Source organism: Podarcis melisellensis (assembly GCF_964234715.1).
Source record: "Podarcis melisellensis genome assembly, chromosome: 4".
In the NCBI taxonomy this organism is placed as follows: Eukaryota; Metazoa; Chordata; class Lepidosauria; order Squamata; family Lacertidae; genus Podarcis; species Podarcis melisellensis.
The window spans coordinates 104,523,339-104,535,942 of record NC_138531.1 but is presented as its reverse complement, the minus strand read 5'-3'; the positions used below and the strand labels follow the sequence as shown (position 1 = coordinate 104,535,942).

Sequence of the window (12,604 nt, the reverse complement as noted above, 5' to 3'; positions counted from 1 at the left end):
GAGAACAAGAAGGACACATGTTTAGAGAAGAGTGGAAAACGTTTATTGAATATATGGGGGGGAAATGTGTACAGCTGAAAATGTGGGCAGCATTAAGATCAATTCAACAGTTTTGATGGATGCAATAAGGGAATATTGCCCGATTTACATATAAGCTAAACAAGCTGTAGCTTAGGGCCCCACTCTCTTGGGGTTAGGGTTAGGGTTAGGGGGAAAAACTGGATGTACATTTCCAAACTATACGATAAACTACTTCTTAATTGTATTCCAGTTCAGCAATTACTTTGATAAAATACATCTTTTGTGATGTGCAAATGGCTTGAGATACATCTTAGCTCCATCAATTACCATCTAGCATATGCCGTATTTTTCGCTCTATAAGACGCACCAGACCATAGGACGCACCTAGTTTCTGGAGGAGGAAAAAAAGACAAAAAACATTTTGAATCGCAGAAGCCAGAACAGCAAGAGGGAGCGCTGCTTTCGCTGCACAGCGATCCCTCTTGCTGTTCTGGCTTCTGGGATAACTGCAGCCTGCATTCGCTCCATAAGACACACACACATTTCCCCTTACTTTTTAGGAGGGAAAAAGTGAGTCTTATAGAGCAAAAAATACGGTATTCAACACTAAAAGCAGCGGCAATTGGTTGTTGACAAAGGAGAGCTGGACACATAAAGGGCCCCATTCCCTCCAGGAGCCAAGGGCCGCAGCAAGCTGAAATCCGGCCCTGGCTGAATGGTAAAGCTTTTGTAAAATATGCAGGGATTTGTGATATGCAAAAGGAACCATGGAAAGAGGAGGAGGGAAGCCGTTGATATTTTGTCGAAATGGCGAAGCAGAAAATTTAGCAGAAATTATTTTCGAGAAGAAGGTAACCGGGTTCCCTTGGAAGTGGCTTTGCGGGGGGGGGAACCTCCCCTGGGCTGACCCCCTGCTGTCCTCCCTGCAGGGCCCTTTGTGGCGGTGCTGCTGGCCAAGCTGGAGAACATGCTGCAGAACTCCCTCTACGTCAACTTCCTCCTGACGGGGCTCATCGCCCAGCTGGCCGCCCACCCTCAGCCGCTCCTGCGCTCCTTCCTCCTCAACACCAACATGGTCTTCCAGCCCAGCGTCAAGTCCCTCATCCAGGTAATAATAATAATTTTATTTATACCCCGCCCTCCCCAGCCAAGGCCGGGCTCAGAGCGGCTTACAAGCAATAATAAAAACAAGATGAATGATTACAACTTAAAAAAACAAAATTAAAAAAGACAACATTAAAATATTGAAACATTAAAATATTAAAATGTAGCCTCATCGCAAAAGGAGAAGGAAAAGAAAAAAGAAAGAGAGGGAGGGAATCAAATTGGCTCCAAGCCAAAGGCCAGGCGGAACAACTCTGTCTTACAGGCCCTGTGGAAAGAAATGAGATCCTGCAGGGCCCTGGTCTCATGAGGCAGAGCGTTCCACCAGGCCGGAGCCAGAGTTGAAAAGGCCCTGGCTCTGGTTGAAGCCAATCTAACTTCCTTAGGGCCTGGGACCACAAGGGTGTTGCTATTTGTGGACCTTGAGGCTCTCCGTGGGGCATACCAGGAGAGGCGGTCCCGTAGGTACGAGGGTCTCAGGCCGTGAAGGGCTTGAAAGGTCAAAAGCAGCACCTTAAATCTGACCCTGTACTCCACCGGGAGCCAGTGCAGCTGGAAAAGCACTGGGTGAATATGCTCCCATGGCAGGGACCCCGTGAGGAGCCTCGCTGCAGCATTCTGCACCCGCTGGAGTTTCTGGGTCAGCTTCAAGGGCAGCCCCGCATAGAGCGAATTACAGTAGTCAAGCCTGGAGATGACCGTCGCATGGATCACTGTGGCCAGGTCGGGGCGGGAAAGGTAAGGGACCAACTGCTTGATGCGGCGAAGGTGGGAAAATGTCGCCTTGGCTGTTGCTGTAACTTGCGCCTCCATGGAAAGGGAGGCGTCTAGGATTACACCCAAACTCTTAACGGAAGGCAATGGCACTAATTGGGCCCCCGCAAGAGAAGGGAGTTGGTCCCTCATCCCCATGCCATCCCGACCTAGCCATAGGACCTCTGTCTTCGAAGGATTTAGTTTCAATTGGCTCCCACGAAACCATCCAGCCACAGCTTCCAAGCATCTGGTCAGTGTGTTCGGGGCCGAGTCAGTGTGGCCATCCATCAGCAGATAGAGCTGAGTGTCATCAGCATACTGGTGACAGCCCAGCCCAAAGCTCTGGATAATCTGGGCAAGGGGGCACATAAAGATGTTAAAAAGCATCGGGGAGAGAATTGCGCCCTGTGGCACTCCACACACCAAGGAGTGGCGCGACGACATTTCCCTCCCTAGTGCCACCCTCTGTCCCCGACCAGAGATAAAAGAGCACAACCAGTTATGGGCTAAGCCCTGTATCCCCACGTCTGCGAGGCGGTGGTCCAGAAGATCATGATCGACCATGTCAAAGGCTGCTGACAAATCTAAAAGGATCAGCAGTCCTGACCCGCCTCGATCCAGTTGTCTACGGAGATAATCTGTTAGGGCAACCAGAGCCGTCTCCGTCCCAAAACCAGGACGGAAACCGGACTGAAATGGATCTAATGCCGATGTTTCCTCCAGAAACCTACCAAGCTGTTCAGCAACTGCTCTCTCAATTACCTTACCCAGGTATGGAAGATTTGAAACTGGGCGGTAATTGGATAGGTCTAAGGGATCTAATGAAGTTTTTTTTAAGAGTGGACACACCACTGCTTCCTTCAATTCTCCTGGGAATGTCCCCGTGTCAAGGGGCAAATTGATAATTTCAACCAGGGGGGTCCGCACAACATCTGGACACTCCCTATCAGCCAAGACGGGCACGGATCAAGGAGGCAGGTGGTGGGCCTACCAACTTGGAGGAATCTATCCACATCAGCAGGGAGTATCCGATCGAAATGGTCCAACACTGGACCTGAAGTCAGTCGAGGGGCCTCCAGTTCAGTCACTGTATTGGCAGGGAGGTCACGGCGGAGCAACAGGACTTTCTCCGCAAAAAAAACTCGCGAATGCCTCACAGCTGTGGGTCGAATTTGTGCTTAAATTTGGTTGTCCTCCTAAGGACGTTATTGACCTAATTATTCTAAAAAGTTGTGCCGGGCGAGAGGTAGCGGATGCAATGGACCCTTGCAGGAGCCCGGGGGGGGGGGGGAGAGACTCTCCTGGGGGGCAGACCCCTTTCCTGGCAGCGCCCCTCACCCTCCCTCCCTCTTCCCCCCGGCAGGTCCTGGGCTCAGTCAAAAACAAGATTGAGAGCTTTGCCGCCTCCCAGGAAGACTTTCCCTCCCTCCTCTCCAAAGCCAAGAAGTACCTGGTGGCCAGAGGGAAGCTGGACTGGTCAGACGCCCAGAACGCCGCACCCGCCCTGCGCCGCTCGGAGACTCTGGGTGAGGAGGAGGAGTGGGGCAGGGGGCCCGGGAGGTGGCTGTCTGGGTGCTGTGGGGGCTCGGGGGACAGCTAGGGGTCAGAGAGAGGTCCTCATGCCCCAGGGGTCCCCTGGGCACGGATGACTCTTTAGCAAGAGTCCGTGGAAGCCTGCTATTGAATAATAATAATAATTATACAGTGGTATCTCTGGTTAAAAGCGGGTGGCGCTGTGGGTTAAACCGCAGAGCCTAGGACTTGCCGATCAGAAGGTTGGCGGTTCGAATCCCCACAACGGGGTGAGCTCCTGTTGCTCGGTCCCTGCTCCTGCCAACCTAGCAGATCGTAAGCACGTCAAAGTGCAAGTAGATAAATAGGTACCACTCTGGCGGGAAGATAAACGGCGTTTCCGTGCACTGCTCTGGTTCACCAGAAGCGGCGTTTTTTGGGGGGGGATTTTGCCAGGGGGCTCTCCCCCCCTCCCCAAACTCTGCCTGGCGCTGACCCCCTCCCCTTTCCCCCCACCTGCAGTGAAGAGCCGCAAGCCGTCCATCGGAGAGCTGATCATGCGCCACACCAACAGCCCCACGCGGGCGCGGCAGGCGGCCCAGCTGGCGCTGCAGCACATGCGCGAGGGGCCGGTGATGCACGCGCTGGCAGGGGGCTCCCTCTTCCGCACCTCGGCCGAGAAGCAGAGCGAGGCGCTGAGGGTCAAGAACGCCGTCTACTGCGCCGTCATCTTCGCCGAGTTCCTGAAGGAGCTGGCCGCCATCGCCCAGGCGCACGCCGTCACCTCCCCCTTCCTGCTGGAGCCCCCCGAGGAGAAGGCCGAGGTGGGGGGGCCGGAGTGAGCGCGGCCGGGACACCCCCCTCCACTGCCCGCCTGCTCCCCCTCCCGAACACTCCGTGCCCCACCACCCCCGTCCGGGACTCTTAACTGGAATCTCCCGCCGACTCTCCCTCACCCCCCGGCTCAGCCCTGGCTGGGTCTGCACTAATCGGGGAGCCTGTGGGGGGCACCCCGTGGGGCGGGTGGGGGGCACCTTTTTAAAGAAAACTCCGTACCAGGACAAGGACCTTTTTAATTTATTGGGAATGAATGTTTTTTTTCTGGAGAATTCGTTGCAATATGTATAAAAGAAGCTCTCTCTGTGTGCTGGATGTGGCCTGGGTAATTTTACATTGGGGGGGGGAGAGGGCAGGGGGCACCCGTCACTTGCCCTTTGTGCCCGCTGTGGAATTGCAGGGTTGCAAGGGCCCTCCAGAGGTCCTCCAGCCCAGCCCTTTGCAGTGCAGGAACTGCAGCTGAAGCCTCGCTGGCCGTCGGGCACCCAGCCCCAAAGCTCCCCTCTCGGCCTCCTGCCCCCAACCAAGGGCAGAGAATTGGGGGAGCTGAGAGGAGCCCAGCTAGATCAAGGGGGCCCATCTGGTCCAGCCCCTTCTCACAAGCAGGACCCGAGTGCGAGAGCAGCTCTCGCCTCCTGCAGTTTCCAGTGGCTGGTATTTGGACGCAGGGCTGCCCTGAGGCGTTCCCAAAGCAAAGGAAGGATTGGACTCTGATAAAATGCACACAGAGGCTTGACCAGCAGGACTCTGGGAGCGGTGCATAGAATAATCCCCTTCCCCTTGGCCCAGGTCGTTTTATTCACAAAGGAACTTTTTACACAGTGTTTGTAAGAACCAATCAGACGCCCTCTGAGCATTTCAAAAAACCCCCACGTGGGGACAAAGTAACTACAGAGACAACTCTGAGTATCCATAAATAAAACAGGGCTAGAGGAATGCTTTTAGGAAACTCCGGAGGTCATAAACAGCAATAAATGCGAGAGGAAGGATGGCGAGGAGATAGGGATCTTTATCACCTTCATGTGAGGCTATTTCCAGGCCCTAAGATTAACAAAACCAAGGAAGGCTACATAAAAGAAACTGCCTACTATCTTTCTGTACTGAGGATGCCTGATGAAGCAACTGGCCTGTGTATTTAGAATGCTTATGTGGGCCTGTCAGGCAGAGAAAATGAACAGTAGAGAAAATGGCCGGAGATGCAGAGGCTTGTGGGACTTAATCAAAAATTCTTGTCAATGAATCGAACCCGGTCAACACCATGCTTTCATAGTGGACACAATGGCCTGATGCATATTTTATAATTCCTTATAGTAATCCCATCTGATCCCCCCACACTCTGGATATTTGCACTCCTGCACTGCCCCAAACTGCCAAGTTGCCTTTGACAGCCCTCTCTGCCTCTTTGAATTTGTCTAATCCCCTTTTAAAGCCGTCCAAGTTCACTTTCTCCTGTGGCAGGGAGTTCCAGTGTCCGCCTCTGTGCTGCGCAAAGGGCTTTTGTCTGCCCTGAATCTTTGCACACACAGCCAGCCCCCCAGGCTCTCAGCTGCTCTGACCAATGGGTGGCGCTGGAAGGAGCCTCAGCCAAGTCTATTCCTACTAATAATAAATAATATTATTTTTAAATAAACCCCACCCTTTGCGGTTCAGAAAACGGGGCTCAGGGCAGCTGACAATAAATTTAAAACACTTAGTTGATGCAACAAAAACCAGCATAAAAAACAGTATAAAACGTGAATAGCAATCAATTCAGAATTCAAAAATCAATTTATGGAGGAAATCCATCCAATAAACATTAGGTGATCACCAGGGCTAGCTGGCTGAATTGGTCCTACTTGGGCCAGCGAGGAGACCAGGGGAGAATTAGCTGTGGGATCCCAGAGTGGGTAATCTTCATGAAAGGGGAAGGGGAGAGAAGGAAGGGGAATAAAAGATCAGGCTGAATTCAAATTAAAGGCCAGGCGGAATAGCTCTGTCTTACAGGCCCAACAGAAGGAGGTTAAATCCTGCAGGGCCCTGGTCTCCTGGGACAGAGCATTCCACCAGGTCGGAGCCACCACTGAGAAGGCCCTGGCCCTGGTGGAGGATAGTCTGACTTCCTTAGGGCCCGGGACCTCTAAACTACTAGATGGCCTCTGGGTGCCCCCAAGAGCATGAGGCGGCTCCTCCTCTGGGACTTGCCCCCCCCCACTGCAGGCTCTCTCCCTTGGCTTGCTGCCCCCGCTTCCTGCGCCCGCCCTCCTCCTCCAATCGAGGCCACACGCCTGGCTCTGGGTGCAAAGGGCTCTTTATTGGTGGCGTCTCTCGGCTCACTCTTCGGTGTCGCTCTCGGCCGTGGCGCTCTGCAGGAGGGGCAGCGACATGGAGTGCCTCTCGGCGTCGGCCAGGCTGGCAGTGGACGGGCCGGACTTGGGGCGGTGGCGCCGGAAGGGCCATTTCCCTGCGGGGACCAGAAGAATCGCAGCATAAAAGAGTTGGGTGGGGCTCCCGAGGGCATCTAGTCCAGCCCCCTCTGACGCAGGAACCTCTAGCTTCCTAGACCTTACCAGAAGGTGCCCTGCCGTCCGCTGGACATTCCCAAACCACTATCTTTCAGCACCATTAGCTGGGGCATAGGGGGAGAAGCCCGGCAGTGGCCTCTGTAGGAGCTGATGTGGGGCTCTTGCCCGTGGGGGCCTGGCTGGGGGCAAGAGCAGCCCTCTCCCCAAAGTGCTTCTCCCCTCAAGGGAAAAGCATAGAATTGTAGAGTTGAGAGGGACCTCCAAGGATCATCCAGTCCAACCCCTGCAGTGCAGGAATCGCAGCTAACACAGGTGGACCTTGTATCATTGGGGGGGGGCAATTCTGAACAGGGAAAGAGCCAAGCAGTGTCACCCCCCCACACACACAACCTGTGGGTCCCCAGAAGTTGTTGGACTACAATTCCCATCGCCCCTAGCTAGCAAGGCCAGAGCTCAGGGATGATGGGAGTTGTAGTCCAACAACATCTGGGGACCACAGGCGGAGAACTGCTGATTCTAGTCCAATTCCCTGCAATGCAGGGAGCCAAGTGGCTGGAAGGGGGCGCCAGACAGCATGGCGGCAGTGGGGGGGGGGGTCCTTGAGAAATGACCGGGGGGGGGCGGTCTAGATGGCAGCAAATTGAGACAGAGGGATTTAGCCACTAGAAGACCGCCAGAAATTTGTGTCCTGGGCTTTTTTAGACTCTTGCTATCTGAAACCAAAGGGGCTGGTGGGTTGCCAGATATAAAAAATACGGGCCTTATTTTTACCCCACTTGAAGGCACAGCTGCAACCTAGGAAGAGAAGAAGAGGCTTTCGCCTGGGTCAGAGGGGGCCACCCAGGCCAGCCTCCTGCTCATTATGGGAAATCCACAAGCAGGATTCGAACACAGCTCTCCTCTCTTGCGACTTTGGGCACATGGGACCCAGAAACACGGCCGCCCCCAAAAATGAAAGCACCAAACATTGAAAACTTCCTCCAGCTGTAGAGGCAGAGCGCAACCGCCCTGCCCTCTCTTCATAGAATCAGAATCGCAGAGTCGGAGGGGACCCCCGAGGTCATCCATTCCCACCCCCTGCAATGTAGGCATCTCGGCTCAAGCATCCCTGACCCAGCGAAATGGGGGGCTTCCCCGTCTGCCTCACCTGCCAGGGTCCTGGTGGGCCTGCTGAGGGGTCTCCAGCGCTTGCGGGCAGCCTTGCCCTCCTCCTTGGGCAGGGGGCTCTCCAGGGGGGGCGCCGGGGTCCTGGGGGGCTCCAGCACCGCCATGCGGACCCAGGCGGCCCTGGCTGGCAAGCTGTGGCCGGTGGGTTTCTGGGAGCCCAGCATCCCTTTGGCTCCGAGGGCGAACTTGAGGCAGGAGAAGGCGACGGGCAGCGGCTGCTCGCGGTGGAAGATGCTGCGCTGGGCGCCCTGCGTGACGGCCAGGGCCAGGCTGGCGCAGTAGAAGACCTCGTAGACCACGTAGACGCTGCTCTGCGAGCGCAGCCAGGGCAGGTCCGGGCGCAGGGCCACGGTCCCGGGGCGCAGGACCAGGAAGGCCACCTTCTTGTGGACCCCCGACATGGTCAGGCGCAGGTGGCGCAGCGCGCCCGCCACCAGCCGCGTCTCCTCGTAGCGCGACTCGCCGCGCACCCGGGCGTGGTACTCGCGCGTGCAGTGGGTCAGCTCCCGGGCGGGGGTGCCCTCCTGCAGCAGGTTCTCCAGGGGCCCCACGGGCACCAGGCAGCGCTGGCGGCGGAGGAGACCCTGGCCCAGGGGGGGCTTCTTGATCAGCACCGTCAGCAGGTCGTAGGAGGCGGCGTCTTCCAGGAAGGGCACCGGGACCACCGTGGGACCGAAGCGCTCCTCCACCACCTGCCCAGAGAGATGGGGGGGTCAGGATGGGGCAGCGTGGGGAGGGGCACCCAAGGGGCATGTAGGGCAACCCTGGGGGTCACAGCTGGAGAGAGACTGAAGACGGAATCTGAATTCAAAATGACCTTATCAGGTTGCAGAACCGGGTGCTAGCTAACAATATGAATTTCAAAACAAAAAAAAAATTCCTTCCAGTAGCACCTTAAAGACCAACTAAGTTAGTTCTTGGTATGAGCTTTCGTGTGCATGCACACTTCTTCAGATACCAAGTGTGCATGCACACGAAAGCTCATACCAAGAACTAACTTAGTTGGTCTTTAAGGTGCTACTGGAAGGAAAAAAATTTTGTTTTGACTTTGGCAGACCAACACGGCTACCTATCTGTAACTGGAAATATGAATTTCGATAGGGACAAAAGTAAGGTTCTAGTTACAGGTAGGTAGCCATGTTGGTCTGCCGTAGTCCAAACAAAATAAAGTTAATTAAATTTAAAAAGTCCTTCCAGTAGCACCTTAGAGATCAACTAAGTTAGTTAGTCTGGTGACTTCTGTTTCAGTGTATCTGAAGAAGGGTGCATGCACACAAAAGCTCATACCAATAACTAACTTAGTTGGTCTCTAAGGTACTACTGGAAGAAATTCTTTTATTCTTTTATTTTTTAAAAAAATTGTTTCAAAAGTAAAGTTGTGCACTTAGGCAGGAAGAACCAGATGCACAAATATAAGATGGGGGAGACCTGGCTTACTAACAGTAGATGTGAAAAGGATCTAGGGGTCTTGGTAGACCACAAACTTGACATGAGCCAACAGTGTGATGCAGGAGCAAAAAAGGCTAATGCTATTCTAGTCTGCTTCCACAGAAGTCTAGTGTCCAGATCAAGGGAAGTCATAGTCCCACTATATCTATAGTGCCACCTCAGGTTAAAGACGCTTCAGGTTACAGACTCCGCTAACTCAGAAATAGTACCTCGGGTTAAGAACTTTGCTTCAGGATGAGAACAGAAATCGTGCTCCAGTGGAGCAGCGGCAGCAGGAGGCCCCATTAGCTAAAGTGGTGCTTCAGGTTAAGAACAGTTTCAGGTTAAGAACGGGACTCCAGAACAAATTCAGTTCTTAACCCGAGGTACCACTGTATTCTGTCTTGGTCAGACCACACCTGGAGTCCTGTGTCCACTTCTGGGCACCACAATTTAAGGAGGATGTTTGACAAGCTAGAAGGTGGGCAGAGGAGGGGGACCAGGATGATGACCCATATCTTCCTTAAACTGAGGACCCCACAAAGCACAGGTATCCCATGAGAGCCCCCAGGTCCGGCTAGCTCTGCTGCCCCTCTCCAGGGAAATACCTGCAGGATCAGGCCCGTCTCCTGCTCTCACAGGGGCAAACAGATGCCTCAATGGGAAACTCGCACGCAGGATCTGAGCCCCAGAGCATCTCTCCCCTCCTGGGGTCTCTGGCCACTGGCATTCGGAAGCATCGCTCTCTCCACCTGAGTAGGTGGAGCAGGGCCCCCCTGATACCACGCTGGGGGTCTTGGTGTGAGGGGCGCCCAGGAAGCCCATCCTGCAGACTCGTCCCTCCTTCCCAGGATGCCCCTCGCCAGGCCAGCTCCCCTCCTCCTCCTCCTCCTCCTCCTCACCTTGTCCCGGATCAGCTCCCAATTGGCATCCGCCTCCCCAATCTGCAGGGTTTGGACCCCGGCGTCCATCTTGCAAGCAACTGGACAAGGCCTAGAGGGGTCCGGGAGGGTGGCAAGAAAGCGTGGGCATGGGCAAGGCCAAGGGCATGGGGCTGGGCATGGAGGGGCTGTTCAGCGGCTGGGAAGGAGTGCAGGCTTGGAGCTGGGAGCAGCAGAAGGCAGGGCTGGCCTGTGAGGTCACAAAGGGCCCCCTGCCGCCATCACCCCAGGGGGCTGCATCTGAGCAGCCCAGAGGGAGGGGGAGACAGCCCTCGGCAAAGCGGGTGGGGGCACGTTTTGGTGCCGCCTTTGCAGACGAGAAAGGAGGGTAGGTAGAGGAAAGATTTAAGCTGAATGCTGGAAGGTTCAGGACCGAGAAGAGCAAGTCCGGCTTCATGCAGCGCATCTTTAACCTCTGGAACTCCCTGCCACAGGAGACAGCTTGGATGGCCTTAAAAGAGGATTAGACAAATTCATGGAGGAGAAGAGGACTGTCGATGGCAGCTAGGCTTCCGGAGACCAATTGCTGGAAGCAGCAGGAGGAGAGAGGGGGCCTCTTGTGCTGGACTCCTGCTGGGGGGGTGTCCCACATGGGCCTCTGGTTGGCCGCTGTGAGATCAGGGGGCTGGACTGGATCCAACAGCTCCTTCCAGTGCTCTTATGGCCAGCCTGGCTGCAAAAGCGGTTTCTCGGGCAACATATATTTGAGAAGGATCTAGAAAAGCATCGTACTGGGAGGCCCAAGACGAAGCCCCCCCCCACCTGCTCCCATCAGGAAGTGGAGCAGCGGAGGAGGCCTGAGGTGAGTGAGGGGGGAGCAGAGGGCAGCAGCCCCCCCCCACTTACCTTGCAATTTCATTGTGGGATCTCAATTCAGAATAGCCCGAGAAATGGATGGGCAGAAGATTCAAACGCTAAGGAGGCAGAGATGTCCCAGGACATGGGATAAGATTTTGCCCACCATCCCCCCCCCCACACACCCAGGAGCCAATGGGCCTGGCAGCTGGACCTTGCCTCACCCCCCGTCTTCTGCCACAGGGCCAGGAGGTCTCCCACTCTCAGCTTCGGCCTCCAACAGAGAAGAATATACCGTATTTTTCATTCCATAAGATGCACCTGACCATAAGACGCATCTAGTTTTTTAGAGGAGGAAAACAAGAAAAAAAATATTCTGATCGAAACAGTGCATGTATGATTTTTGTGGTTCATGCTGTGGCCACAGACATGTGATCTGATGGTGAATTTGGGGTGACCCACTGCAAAAATCCTGAGGATCCATGGGCTTTTACCTCCCCCCTCCCAGACAGCCTCCGCTAGTGTCCATTATCTCTCTTCTGATCCCACCAATCAGCTGCTTCCTGTCAACACTCCCTTCCCTCTTGTTTGCCTTAATGTCTTTTCCTCAGCTGGAGCAGTTTTTTGCTCCTCTTTTCTTCTAATTTCTCTCCTTGTTGCTTGTTGCACCAACCTTCCGATCAGCTAGCGCAAGAGGCTCAGCGGTTTAGACCACAGCACCACCCACCTAGATAAATAGGTACTGCTGCAGAGGGAAGGTAAACGGCGTTTCTGTGAGACCTGGTTTCCGTCAGTGTCCCGTTGCACCAGGAGTGGTTTAGTCCTGCTGGCCACAGGACCCGGAAAACTGTCTGCGGACAAACGCCGTCTCCCTCGGGCTGAAAGTGAGATGAGCGCCGCAACCCCATAGTCACCTTGGACTGGACTCAACCGTCCAGGGGTCCTTGACCTTTTTTACCTTGGTGGTACACAGCCGTGGTCTCAGAGGGAGCTGAGGGGTGGGCAGGTTTCTCCAAAGGAAGGATCTGTGCCTTTTGTGCATGTAATACTTGGTGTGTAGGCCCAGTTGTTCAGCCCAGCAGAAGCCAGCTTCCCTCCCTCCCTCCAGATGTCTCTGCCTCTTTGCTCTTCAGAACATGGTAACCCTCTTTATGGAATCTGAAGCTGCATCTCCACAGGAGAAGCTCAGCTGGATCCGGCCAAAGACGGCCCACCTAGTGCAGCCTCCTTTCCTCTCAGGGGTCAACGGCTGCCCCAAAGCGGAACCCACAAGCAGGATTCGAGCACCAGAGCAATTCTCCCCTCCTGCATTTTCCAGGAGCTGGCATTTGGAAACACAGCTGCCTCCCGTCCTCTTGTAAAACCATCAAGGTTTCTAGCCACCCCTGCCTCTTGTGGGAGGGAGTTCCATAGTCACTGCACCGTGTGACTTTCTTTTTATCCACCCTGAATCTTCCCACATTCAGCTTGATCTCTCCACTTTCTCCACGCTGTAATCTTATAAGCTTCTATCGTCTCTCCTCTTCCTCGCCTTTTCTCTAT

General features: G+C 54.6%; 2 protein-coding genes across 2 annotated transcripts in view; one reads left to right on the top strand and one right to left on the bottom strand.

Moving 5' to 3' along the window:
- The window catches only part of FHIP1B (FHF complex subunit HOOK interacting protein 1B), a 31,130-nt gene extending 26,591 nt beyond the window's left edge, over positions 1 to 4,539 (top strand). Inside the window, exons 11-13 of the mRNA XM_081909628.1 lie at positions 951 to 1,129; positions 3,245 to 3,407; positions 3,916 to 4,539. Of these exons, the coding sequence (XP_081765754.1) occupies positions 951 to 1,129; positions 3,245 to 3,407; positions 3,916 to 4,235 (662 nt within the window). The 3' untranslated portion in view covers positions 4,236 to 4,539. The remainder of the gene's footprint in view (positions 1 to 950; positions 1,130 to 3,244; positions 3,408 to 3,915) is intronic.
- A 1,960-nt stretch (positions 4,540 to 6,499) lies between these two features.
- On the bottom strand, positions 6,500 to 10,449 carry LOC309369287 (uncharacterized protein C11orf42). The gene is made up of 3 exons (XM_081910100.1): positions 10,229 to 10,449; positions 7,879 to 8,590; positions 6,500 to 6,670 (listed from the first exon to the last, which is right to left on the bottom strand). Exons 1-3 carry the CDS (start codon positions 10,295 to 10,297, stop codon positions 6,540 to 6,542), a joined length of 912 nt encoding a protein of 303 aa, XP_081766226.1. The 5' UTR covers positions 10,298 to 10,449; the 3' UTR covers positions 6,500 to 6,539.
- Positions 10,450 to 12,604: the final 2,155 nt, after the last annotated feature.

What these genes read in the sequence shown, in the direction of transcription:
- LOC309369287 (XM_081910100.1), bottom strand. Translation starts at nt 10,297, where the DNA reads ATGGACGCCGGGGTCCAAACCCTGCAGATTGGGGAGGCGGATGCCAAT. An exon ending in GGGAGCTGATCCGGGACAAG is followed by an intron (nt 8,591 to 10,228) that starts GTGAGGAGGAGG and finishes CTCTCTGGGCAG; the next exon opens with GTGGTGGAGGAGCGCTTCGG. An exon ending in GCCCACCAGGACCCTGGCAG is followed by an intron (nt 6,671 to 7,878) that starts GTGAGGCAGACG and finishes TGGTCCCCGCAG; the next exon opens with GGAAATGGCCCTTCCGGCGC.